The sequence below is a fragment of the Ammospiza nelsoni genome, chromosome 20 (assembly GCF_027579445.1).
Source record: "Ammospiza nelsoni isolate bAmmNel1 chromosome 20, bAmmNel1.pri, whole genome shotgun sequence".
Lineage (NCBI taxonomy): Eukaryota > Metazoa > Chordata > Aves > Passeriformes > Passerellidae > Ammospiza > Ammospiza nelsoni.
This window is the reverse complement of record NC_080652.1, coordinates 9,574,356-9,586,358: the sequence shown is the minus strand read 5'-3', so window position 1 is coordinate 9,586,358 and position 12,003 is coordinate 9,574,356. Positions and strand designations below refer to the sequence as shown.

The following is a 12,003-nucleotide window of genomic DNA, read 5'->3' as shown; positions in this document are numbered from 1 at the left end:
CAGGCTGCCAGGAGCAGGTGATCCCTGGGACAGAGTGATGGTGTCACCTCCTGTCTGTCCATCCTGAGCAGCACAGGCTCGTTCTGAGCTCCTGCTGTGTGAACCCTCCTCTCTCCCACGCTGCCAGGCTCGCTCCCACATCGGGAAGAGCTCTCTGATGGTGACATCCGCTGGAGAGCCGCGGGACTGCCGGCCCTGAGCGCTGCTGCTGCTGCAGCTGTGCAGTGTGAGCGTCCTCTTCATGAAGAACCCTAAAAATGCAGCAGAAACACGAGATCCTGCCCTCTCCTACCCAGCTGTACACAAGAACCAGAGGGACTCGCAGGACAGGGCTGATGGAGAAAGGCACTGAGGAGAAAAGCTGCTTCTCCTCACTCCCTGCTTTGGCTACAGCAAGCCCATGTGCTTACCTGTGTCCTCTTTCCAGAGCAAACCCACTGCCCTATGACACAACATTTTTCAGAAAAAACATCTTCAAAAGGGAGCAAAAAATTCTGGTTTTTAGCTGCAATCTCTTAGCAGCAAATCTTTTTGTATTATGTGCAAATTCCCTCCCCTTATGTTAACCTGAATGTTCAGAGAAGCAGCAAGAACTGCCACCCACCATGCTCAGAGGGCTTCTGTCTCTGTCCTACCCCAAAGAGCACCAGGTGACAAAGGGCACTGGCACAAGGAAACACGAAAATCTAGGAGCAGCCAACACAAGTTTTGCTACATTTTACTACATTTTTTACTAAAACATAGCAAAAATTTGCACCACCTTCCTGGGACCTAGTAACAGGTAAGAAAGGTAAGGAAAACAGTATTAAAAAGGCAGATTGTAAATGAGTTGTTTCCAAGGCAACACGGATCCTGCAACAGCTGCTCTGTTCCACCCCATCAAAGGCATCAGCACCATGGAAGCAGAATGCTGATTTTCAGATTAAAGGTAATAAAACAAACACTTTTCCAGCAGTGCTAATAGGTGCCAGCAGCCCAGCTCAGGGGGAGAACACAGCAGTGCTCAGAATGCAAATTCCTGTTTGCCAGTCCTGGGTCACTCCAGCAGCTGTGTCAGGGAGAGCTGCAGCTCACAGACCTGAGCACACACGAGCTGCCTGATGAAGTTCCTGCCCCTGTTTCATCACTCTGCACTGACACTCCCACAGGACACGACAACTTTCCTGGTGCTCTGACCCAACACTTACAATGCAACACAAATAAAATTGTTATGAACACTCCAAATGAAGGGAACTTATTAATGCCTGCAATGCCCTCAGTGAATCTGTGGCTGATGAAGCGTCACAAGCAGCTGGGGATGCCTGGCTGAGAGAACTGGGCTTGCTCAGCCTAAGACACAAAGGTGAGAGAGGTTTTACTGCTTTCTGTGCCTCAGTGATGAGGGGGATCCACAGAGGTTGTGATTCAAGATCCTGAATATCCTCCTCTGACAAGCAGATTGAACTGGAATCCTCCAGAAGGCTCTTCCAAACTGAATTAGTTTTTGATTGCAAGCTCAAAACATTAAGAAAGCAGGTGGGAACTGTGCAGAGGGAACAAACCCTAACAAAGCACAGCATCATCATCTCAGTGCCTGATCCACCAGTACCCCAGAGCTGCATGCTGACAAACTCCCACATCTGTCATTTATTTCTTTTTAAATTTCTAACTAATCTTAACCTACTGCAGCAGCACTAATAAGCCCCTCAATATCTGCCAAGACAACTTTCTGGGTCCTCTTCTTCTCTCCACCACGCTCCACCACTAGTAATTTTGCCTTCACACCCACACTCCCCCTCACCAACAAGGAGTGGTAAAACCCCCGTGCTGCAGCTCGAGTGGGATCAAAATACAAAACTTTCAGTCCTGACATGAGTGGCACAGAAACAAAACTCTGGAAGGGGTCAAAAGAACAGATAAAAACAGTGTTTGACTGCATTAAGAGCAGGTGGTCTGACCCTCCTGCAGGGTTATTTTGGCTTTAGAAGTCTGGGACCCATCTCCTCAGGTGGTGTCAATTGTCCCCTCTCCTGATTTGCCACACCTGAGCATCCCTAAAACCTCCAGCTCCAGCTGCACCTCGCTAGGTCAAACACATATAGAGAATTTCTGAGCAGGGAACAAAGCCAGGCAAGGGACATTGGTGGGGTACTGAAAATTGCCTGAAATCAGCAAAACAAGCACCAGGAAAGACACCAACACACCTCTAAAGACATCAAAGGTGAAACTACACAAGGCAAAGACACAACACAGAGAAAACCCAACACCCGAGTTTATTTTAGAAACAGCTGAAATCAGGGAATGAAGGTGAAGAGTCCAAGCAGAATGTCCCAAATCCCACGTGGCAGGTCTGTCCAACAGGCCACCATCTCACGTGTCAGGTGTGTCCCTTGCTGCCAGGATCGGGGGGGATTCCTCCTTGTCCCCCTGTGCCAGCTGCCCCTGGGGCTCTGCAGGGCTCTCCAGCAGCAGCTCCAGCACCTCCTCCCCAGCCACACGTCTCACCTGCTCCCCTCTGGCTGCCAGGATCTCCTCGACATTCCTGCACGGGGAGTTGAGAACCAGCAGTGACACCACGGCAAAGGCAGACTGCACTCTGCCCTCAGCACTGACACCGGGCAGGGAATCACATCACCGGGAAAACCACCCAAAATTATCCACAGAAAACCACCCAAAATTAACCACAGAAAACCACCCAAACCTTCTGGGACTGCTCTCATCCACTGGGATCAATGATTTAGCAATTACAGCTAAACAGAAGCTTTTAAAGTTATCTTGGGAATTTAGAAATCACTGGAACTCCACAGACCAATCTACACACTTGAAACATCCAAGGAAAGGCAGCAGTGAAGTGATAAAGCCTGAGGGGAACAGCAAATCACCCGCTGGCACCACTAAGGATCCCTGTGAAGTTTCTACTGCAGCTTCACACCAATTTATTTGGATCCTAGACAGCAACAGTCAAATTATAATGACTGAAAACAGAGTCTTTGTGTTTTAATGAATTGGATGAAACTTTGTTTTTAGTATGAACCACATTGGATAAAAATCACCAAAACAAGGCATCATTTCAGGAAGCTGCAGGTGGGAGCAGGGTGAGAGGAGGATGCTGGTGGCACACTCACCTCTTTCCCTCCAGATCAGAGAACCAGCCCAGGTTGTCGGCGATGATGTGGTGGTTCCCACAGCCAGGACAGGTCACGATCACCACTCCTTGGTGGTAGGCAGCCTTAGAGATGCATTTGGCTGAACGGGTCTGGCACACCTGAAAAACAAAGTGGGTTTTATGAGCACGGTAACTGCAGCTCCTAGGGCTTTTAAGACAAAAATAGTTTTGACATTAAAAGAGTCTTCCCTCCCTCATCTCTAACTATCCCAAGTCGGCTCCATCATGTTAGGATGTTGTGAGTTCAGCCCGGGACACAAAGGCTGAGAGAGGTTTCACTGCTTTCTGTGGCTAATGAGGAGGATCCATGGAGGCTGTGCGATCTCCACCTTCAGAGACACTCACAAGACCCCAAACACAATGAGCATGAACTTGAAACCTCCAGAGGGCTCTTCCACTCTGAATTAGTCTTTGCAAGTTTAAAACTAAGAAAACAGCTACACCATGAACCCCAGCGACGATGCCCTCAGAGCGCGCACGCCCACCTTGCAGGTGTACACCAGGCGATAGTGCGTGGATGGCGGCGGCCCCTGGCCGGTGCAGAGCGGGCGGGCCGGGCCCCAGCGCTGTCCCTGGCCGGTGCAGAGCGGGCGGGCAGGCCCGCAGAGAAGCCCCGGGGCGGAGCGGGCCGGGCCCCTCAGGCCGGGCGGGGGGCGGCGGGGCCGCCATAGCGGCGGCTCCCGGAGCAGCGCCCTCAGCGCACGCTGCATAGCACCGCGCATGCGCCCTTAGCGCTCCCTGAGGCAGCGGCGGCCATGTTGGGTGCGGGCAATGCCGCCATGGCGGTGTCGGGCAATGCCCTTCATTAATTAACCTGTAATTAACCAGCTCAGCCCGGCCCTGTGTCACACGCTGGCATTTAAACCTGTTTATTGACCGAGAGGCCGTCAGAGCCATACAATAGTGTCACTGCAGCGCTTTTCATAAAAGGGTGTGTGGATAGTTTTAGAATCCAAACAGTCCGTTGTGAGTGAAATGGAGAGGCACAGGCACCCTGTAGAAGTTGGTGTTTCCCTCAGAGATTGGCTCCTGAGGAGCCTCTGGTGTCCCTGGTGTCCCTTTCCAAGGAATTTTGGTGTTGTCCCTCTCTCAGGAGCCCTCGGTGTCGGTGTTGTCGCTGCCAGAGGTGTTCTCCCAGTCCGCCTCATGGTGCCGGTCCTTGGGCGCCCTTCTCATTGCTCTTTTTCTGCAAGCAACACCAGATGTACAACTTTCAGAAGGTGTTTTCCGCAAACAACACCAGACATACAGCTTTCAGAAGGTGTTTTCTGCAAACAAGCCGTATTTCATGCTGTTACTATGTATCAGTCCCCTTTGTGGCTCATTTTAAGCGCTTCATGGATCAAGCTTGGGGGCAGGAAAGGGGAAATACAAATACAAATACATGGATATACAAATACAAATCATGGATATTTCCAGGTCAGCCCTGCTTACTGCAGCCCAGACCTTCGGTAACGCTCAAAGCAGTCCTTCATCCTCCTCCTCTCCTTTTCTGCCAGTTCCTCGTTGACCAAGCCACACTCCTTGAAAAGGAAAAAAAAAAAAAAAAAACTAAAAACATACGAATTTATTTTTGATCAGATCAGTGTTAACACCAGGTTGCTTCCTGCATCTGCAGAGTCAAGTACCAGCAGGTTCTTTACTGTGTGTGCAGGGTGGTAATGCTGCTGTTTCACACAGTTTTACTACATTTACTCCTCCAATATGTGTAATTCTGGGAGTCTGTTTTCTACAGCAACAGTAATTCTACAGTAATTACACTGGAAAACATCCCCACCCAGAGATGAAGGGCAGAAACTAATTATAAGTTTTTATACACAGATGGAGAAATGTCCACTGTAAATGTTTTGCTGTTCAGAGCTCGCCCTTTTTGGAGGGTGGATCTGCACAAAGTGCTCAGAGTTTGGAAAAGCAGGAGCTGCTAACATGCTTCTCCAAGCTGGTAAATCCATCATTAAGGAGAATATTAAAGATCACAAACCCCAGTCATAGAAAAGAAGAGCCCACAAAGATTCTCTTACACTTGGTGATTTGGGGGGGAGATGGCTCTCTTGAGGGCTGAGTTCCTGGTTTTGTACTTCCAGGCAATCTTCTGAAAGATAAAAAAATCACAGATTTAGTCAGAGTTGCCATTGCAAAGTAACTTCTCCCTCCAGTAGTTCTTCCAACTGAAGAGCTGTGATGTAACTGCACAGAGTCCCCAGCAGAACTGAAACCAAGCCCAAAGCACTCAGAGCTCCATCCTGTCATCAATCACAAGTCACTTCTCATTTTAACTGAGCCCTGAATCTTCCCCAGGATGGTGGGGTTCCCCACCTCCCTCAGAAAGAGACAGAGCTTTCCACTTCCAGCTTCAGCAGGAGCAAAACAAACCTTTGCCAAGCAGCTCCTCTGAGGCCACCACGAGAAATGTGTTAATCATTATTTTATCCATCATTTGTCCCTGCTCCCCAAGTTGTGAATATCATGGCACTTCACACCAGACCCTATTTTGGTGAAACTCCTGTAGTGACCAGGTGTTACAATAGATATTTTTGAACTGAGCAAGGTAGAATAATAATAAAAGCCTTTTTGGATCAGTGCTGTTTAGTTTTAGTGAAAATTCTCCCATCTCAATGAATGAAAAGATCATTTAGATCTTCCAGGAGAGCAAAACAGAATGGACCATCCTCTCCAGAGCTCTACTCAATGTTTTCGCCTTACTTTTATCTGTCTGTGTATCTTCATCCAGATGACTGTGAAGAACAAGCTGTGGGGCAGAAAACAGAGCAAGAACATCAGAACTGTTCCTAGATAAAGGAATATAAAACCCAGGACATGCTAGAACCAACCTCTCTCTCCCTGTTGGTGCCAGAAAACAGCAGACAGCCAGGAGTTACAGATTTGCTCATGGATTTCTCCTCCATGAATAGATCCAGCTCCCTTTGGCCTTATTTATACTTTTGGCCTCCAGACAATGTGACATTCACTCCCTCACTGAAGTTATGAACTAAGTGAAACTCTTTACTACAGGTGGCTCCAGGGTAAGACTTATTTTTGCCTGTTCTCACACAAGAGAGCCAATTAAAAAATAATTAAATTCCCTTGATTTGCTTAGACTCAACAAATCTTGCTGACTAATGCCATAACTGTGTCCTACACTTAGAACTTCAGGACACAGGGAGGTTCTGTCACTGTCTTGCTGCCTATGGACTGAAATGAGCCTGAGCCATTGAAAACTGCTGATACTTGGGGAGCTGAGCACAGGTGAGGAAAATGAAACCATCCCAGAGGAAAGGGAAAGGTAAACAAGGACCCCTACTCACTTCCTGGGAATCTCTGGAGGAGAAGTCATCCAGGTCAGAGGTCTGAAACAAAACCAGTATAGATTGATCATTCCTCATGAGCAAGGAGGAGACTTAGAGCTCCACAAAACACACAACTCCTACACTCCTGTCTGGACACTCAAGAAAGTACACACAATGACATATTAATTAAAATATATCTAATTTAGCTCCAGAAAACTTAGCTCCCCATTTCATCCAAATGGCTCACAGCTAGTCTCTAAATAGAGCTACTCTTTGGTGGTTGAGGAACCCCTCACCACCTCTGGAAATGCTCCAAACACAAACACAGGTGGCCTGGGCTTGCATCTGTCCAGCTTTTCCATGCCTAAAACCAGGGTGGGGTGATAGAGACCATCACATCTTTCATTTCCTAAGCTCAGCATTTGCATGGCAATGGTTTTAACTAATTTTGGTGGTGGCTCAGGGAAGTGTTCACTGCCTGATGAGCTGGAGCTGCTCAGGCACAAGGCCTGGGAACAGCCACAGCCTGACCCCATCCTCAGCTTCCCAATGCATCCAGGGGAGGAGAGCTATACCAGAGTGGGCAGCTCCAGCTGCAGCCTTTTCAGCTTGGCCTCCGTGGCCAGGAGCTGGCTCTCCTTCTGGAAGAGCTGCAGCTGCATCTCGTCACACCTCTCGCCCAGCTCGCGGATCTGCTTGCGGTAGGCGTCTCTCTCCACCAGGTTCTTGCAGTACTGCATGTGGAACTGCTCCCGGGTCAGGAGAGCCTGTGCAGGGGGACATGGGGCAGTCACACAACAGCACACACAGGCTGGCATTTCTGCCCAAAAAGCAGTGAGGGATATTTTATCACCTGGTCTCTCTCCGAAGCCACTTCCTCCATCTGCTGCAGGACAGCATCAATCCGCTTTTTGTACATCTGGGAGTCCTTCCTCAGAGATGTGCACTGTAGCTCCAGCACCTCTTTTTCCTCTGCAAACTGCTGAGACAAGGTCAAAAGCACCTGCCTGTGGGGAGAGCCTGAGCCAGACTGTCCCCACTCCTGCTCTGTGCCACAGATTGCTCTGGCCAGAGCTCCATGGGTGTCTGAGCTGTCAGCTGCCCCACACGGAGTGCTGAACTAACGGTACTATAGCAGGAGCAGCAGGGATTGCTCCTGAGCAGCTGCTCTGCTCCACAGGCAGGACACTGCAGGGGCTTCACCTGCCTGTGTGATCCAGAGCCCAGCAGGGACGGGAACAGCAGCACCTACTTTTTCCTGGAGCACCTTGGCCCGGCGCAGCTCCTTGCGCAGGCTGTAAATGGTGTTCACCAGCTCCCGGCGCTCTTCCACGGTCTGGCTGCAGTCATTCTCCAGAGTTTCCTTGGAGAGGCTCTTCTCCAAGTTCTGCTCCCTGGCAACCTGCAGGACAAAGGCAGAAGTGAGACAGGGCCACCATCTAACTCCATATCAATTCTCTCCTCTCAGGGCTCTTGGGCAACAGCTGATCCCCACAATCTTCACGGCAGCATTGCTGCCCTGGCTGCTACAAATAATCCCTTGAGTCGATACTCAACCACCCCACCAACCTGGAGAGTGTTTTCCAGCTCCTGGTTCTTGGCCAAGAGCAGCTCCTTCTCCTGCTGGATCTCCCACACCACCTCGTGGCTGGGGCGCTGCTCTATGGCGTGTTTCAGCTTCATGGTGTGCTTCCTCTCCAGCTTGCAGTCATCCTCAGCCTTCATGAGGCTGTGCTTCAGCTGATCGATCTACGAGAAGGTTCAGAGCTCAGCAGGAGAAAGGAGAGAGCTCTGGCCTGCAAAACCAGTTCTCTGTTCCCCAGCTGAATACAGAGCAAGTTTCTCCACAGCTGTTTTCCTCAAAGTTTTGTGCCCTGGGGCCAGAGTCCCGTGTGCTAACAGGTACATGTTTCTGTGCTGCCTTTGTGAGAGCAGCCTTGAGTGAGGGCAAGACTGGTCATCATTCACAGAACTTGTAAAAATTGTAAAATTCACGCCTACAGGGCTGAGCTGGGGACCACAAAGACACATTCTAGAAAAGATGCTCAGTGCTTCGTGCTGGACTGGAGCATCCTTGGCAAAGACGAGGTGCTCAGCCCAGGTGAGAGAGGGAAGCTGGAGGAGCTGTGCCTGACCTCTAGCAGCAGGTCCCTGTTCTTCATGAGGGCCGCGCTCTTCTCCTCGCTCTGCTTGGCGTAGCTCAGGGCCAGGCTGTAGTTCTCATCCTTGCACTTGCGCAGCTCCTTGCTCAGGCTGTCCCTCTCCTCCTTCATCCTCTGGGCGCGCTCCTGGTGCTTGCGGAGCAGGCTGTCCCTGACCCACATCTCCCTGAGCGTGTCCTCCTTGGAGTGCAGCCACCCCGCCAGCTCCTGCGCCTTGCGCCGCTCCTCCTGCACCGCGCTCTGCAGCTTCACGATCTCGTTCATCAGCACCTGGCTCAGGCCAGACTCGCCAGCCGTGTCTGTGTGGGGGACAGGGTCACTCTCTGCTCTCCTGGCTGCTGCCAAGGCACACACAGAGCTCGGCTTCCCCTGCACGTCACTGCAGCCAACCCTGACGGTGTGTGAGCAAATTATCCCCGCTGTGCCTCTCTGCTCTGTGCCTTCCTGCACCACACAACAGGCAGAGGGAAGAATTCATCCTCCTGCTTCCTCCTCCCCCTCCCCAGTCCAGCCCATGACACCAGGGCTGTTCTTCCCAGAACCCTTCCAAAGCACACATGGAGCAAGGCAAGGAATGCTCTTGACTCTGCTCAGCAGCACCAAAGGAAAAGCTGTTGTTGGGAACACAAACATTACCTATAATCATGGAGAAAACCCTGCTGGGCTCTTTGCCAGTTATTTTTTTATACAGCTGGGGATAATAAAGCTCAAGACTCTCCATAAATGCCTCAAAGCCCTTGTGTCCTGTTCGCTGAAGAATGTCCAGGAGAACACCTAAAATCAACAGGATATTCTATTCAGTTATTTCTCTCTTCACCTGTCTTTAACATAAGAAAAAATGGCTTCACTTCCTCCACATACCAAAGTCCCTGGGATCCACTCACAGAATAAATTAGGTTGGAAAAGACCTCTGGGAACATGAAGTCTATGACTGAACCCCCTTGGCAACCAGACCATGGCACCAAGTGCCACATACAGGCTTTGTTTAAACACCTCCAGGGTGGGTGACACCAGCACCTCCCTGGGCAGCCCTTCCAGTGTCCGAGTCCCCAGACAATCCCAAACCAATGGCCTGGAAACTCCCCAGGAGGATTGGAAGTGCTCCCACCTGCCTTCCGCTTGCGCATGACCAGGCTGGGGTCGTTGAGCACCTGCTCCTCATCGTCAGGGCTGAGCACTTTGCACTGCCGCAGGTACGGCGTGATCCGCGACGGCTCGATCACCGAGATCAGCTTCACACGGAAGTTCTCCAGGTTATTCCAGCAGATCTCATCATTATCCTCTTCCAGCATGTCAGCAGTGAGGGGAATCGGTGAGCAGCGTTGTCCTGTCTGGAAAAAACCACCAAAACCCAACCAAGCAGCCCCTGAGGCTCTCGGAGCAGTGTGGCAGTGGTGCTGAAACCAAGGACTTCAACACTGAGAATGCAGAAGTGTCCTCATGAGCTGTTGCCTCTGCTTTACGAGCAGCTCACTCTTCCTTCTCCACCTCCCAGCATGTGACATCCCGGTGTTCTGTCTGACCACACAGACACCAAATCTAACACCCACAGAGCTGTGAAATAAACTTTAATTCCCTGTTAATATCAGCCATTCTGTATCACCAACCTTCACCTCTGCAGTCACAAAAGCTTCCTTGATTCTCCTCCTGTGTCCTGGCTCTGAGGAAACCTGTCTGGGATGCAGCCTCCCTCTGTACTCTGACTAGAGAAAAGATAACTCCAGGAACAAAACTGGGTTGAGAAAAAAAGGGGAAACTACTCAGCTATACCCTGAGACAGGAAAGGGAAGGAAAAGAAAAAGAGAGATAAATAAGAAAAGCAGAAGCCAGAATGGGTGAGGGGGGAGGAGAAAGATGGTAGTGGCATTGTGAATCAGCAGCAACACATAAGCAGTGATTTTAGATTAATTCTGGTTTTGTTTTCTAATATGTCCCACTGAAGGACCTGCTGGGCTCCAGAAAGTTTCCTTGTGCAGTGGTCAGAAAGGCTAAAAAGAATGAAAGCCACAGCCATAGGTGTGTGCAGCTGATTGCAGGGGACAAAACAAGCCACAAAATAAGAAGGAAGAGGCTCTTGAAAGGCTTTCCAGCTGTTAACATCTTCTCCAGGAAAACAGGTGGCAGCAAGAACTCACCCTTCATTTAGACAGAAGTCTCTTCAGTTGAAAAGGGTGATTTCTATATTGCTGCCTCTAATTTTGGATAGCTTCCAGCATAATTATAACAAGAAAGGGGAAGGGAATCAAGTCCTGGCAGAACAAGGAGCATCACCCCTGATTCCCAAATGACAGCCTGTGGCCATGGCAGCAGTAAAGGAGCAGCCCAGCAAGCAGCTGGGTTATGTGATAATGCTGATAATTCCACTGTGATGATGCTGAGCATCACCAGAAGACCTGAGCCTGCCTCCCCCCTTCCCTCAGCCCTGGAGCTGAACTCAGAACTCACTCAGTGTTTTTTAAAAAAAGCCTGGAGAGCACACAGGCTCTGATGCCATGGCAGCATGACACATGTTCCCGTTAGCTTCCCACTCCCCTCTTTGTTCTGCTTTCTAAGTTTATGGAGAGTTTTTCCATCTTATCATCAGGAGTAGGGCAGAGATGCTCAGATTCTTCCAGCCTGTGTTTCTTATCATTAAATTAGCTTTACACTAAAAAAGATGCAGTACACCTGTGTCAGCTGTGCCCTTGCTGGAGGTAATCAGTGTGTCTGTTAATTGACCAGTTTAGCCTGGGGATGAGTTATTCCAGTGACAAATCAATTTAATCCTGAAAAGGACAAAGCCAGCTGCTGCTTACGCATTTCCCCCACAAATAAATGACAAGGGCATCTTTTCAGCAGCATTTGCAAAGGCCAGCAATCATTTAGAGCACAGCTCACCTTTCCCACCAGTGCCTCACTGTAACAGCCTGGGCACAGCACCCACAACTCTGCCACAGCTGAATTTCCTGGAAAACTGCTATCTAGAGTGGCTTATGGAAAACAGAGCACACTGCAAGAGGAAAGCCTTCCACAATCATTCCTTGTGCTCCATAAAGTCTTGGCACCAAATTACAGCAACACTGGCACCCAGTGCCCCTCTGCCCCTCGTGGAAAAGCTCAAATCCCAACTCCCCACCAGACTCAGGGGAGTTCAGTCAGTGCACTGCAATGAAGCTTTCACAGCACTTTCCCTCTAGACTTTATCAGCTTTGCCTCAGCTAACCTTGCACCTCTCTGTGAGACAGAAATTGCTGGGTTATAAATGAAGAAACAAGTTTTTTTAAAGTGATTTGTGATGTCTGTACAGGGCAGGCTGTGGAAGAATCAAGGAAGAATCCTAATTCAATCCTGCAGTTTTAGGCACATGAATATTCATCTCCCCTATTTTCCCTGGTTTTCATGCAGCCTGAAAACTTCATTTTCTCATTAG

At 49.8% G+C, this 12,003-nt stretch overlaps 2 protein-coding genes across 2 annotated transcripts; both read right to left on the bottom strand.

Annotated features, from left to right (window-relative positions):
* Positions 1 to 2,356: 2,356 nt before the first annotated feature.
* DNLZ (DNL-type zinc finger) lies at positions 2,357 to 3,867 on the bottom strand. The gene is given in 4 exon segments (XM_059486553.1): positions 2,357 to 2,385; positions 2,388 to 2,521; positions 3,105 to 3,244; positions 3,631 to 3,867. Coding segments are annotated over 4 exon segments (540 nt in total).
* Positions 3,868 to 3,990: 123 nt separating this feature from the next.
* CARD9 (caspase recruitment domain family member 9) lies at positions 3,991 to 10,334 on the bottom strand. The gene is made up of 13 exons (XM_059486489.1): positions 10,202 to 10,334; positions 9,703 to 9,925; positions 9,231 to 9,368; positions 8,568 to 8,893; positions 8,002 to 8,181; positions 7,685 to 7,834; positions 7,286 to 7,411; positions 7,008 to 7,199; positions 6,451 to 6,492; positions 5,849 to 5,894; positions 5,167 to 5,237; positions 4,580 to 4,668; positions 3,991 to 4,331 (listed from the first exon to the last, which is right to left on the bottom strand). The coding sequence occupies exons 2-13, from the start codon at positions 9,884 to 9,886 to the stop codon at positions 4,235 to 4,237; spliced, it is 1,641 nt and encodes a 546-aa protein (XP_059342472.1). The 5' UTR covers positions 9,887 to 9,925; positions 10,202 to 10,334; the 3' UTR covers positions 3,991 to 4,234.
* Positions 10,335 to 12,003: the final 1,669 nt, after the last annotated feature.

Bases quoted from the DNA above. Each gene is read 5' to 3' on its own strand.
- CARD9 (XM_059486489.1), bottom strand. From the start codon at position 9,886: ATGCTGGAAGAGGATAATGATGAGATCTGCTGGAATAACCTGGAGAAC. The intron at 8,182-8,567 runs GTCAGGCACAGC...ACCTTCTCGTAG, and splicing joins ACAGGGACCTGCTGCTAGAG to ATCGATCAGCTGAAGCACAG. The intron at 5,895-6,450 runs GTGAGTAGGGGT...TCTGCCCCACAG, and splicing joins CCTCCAGAGATTCCCAGGAA to CTTGTTCTTCACAGTCATCT.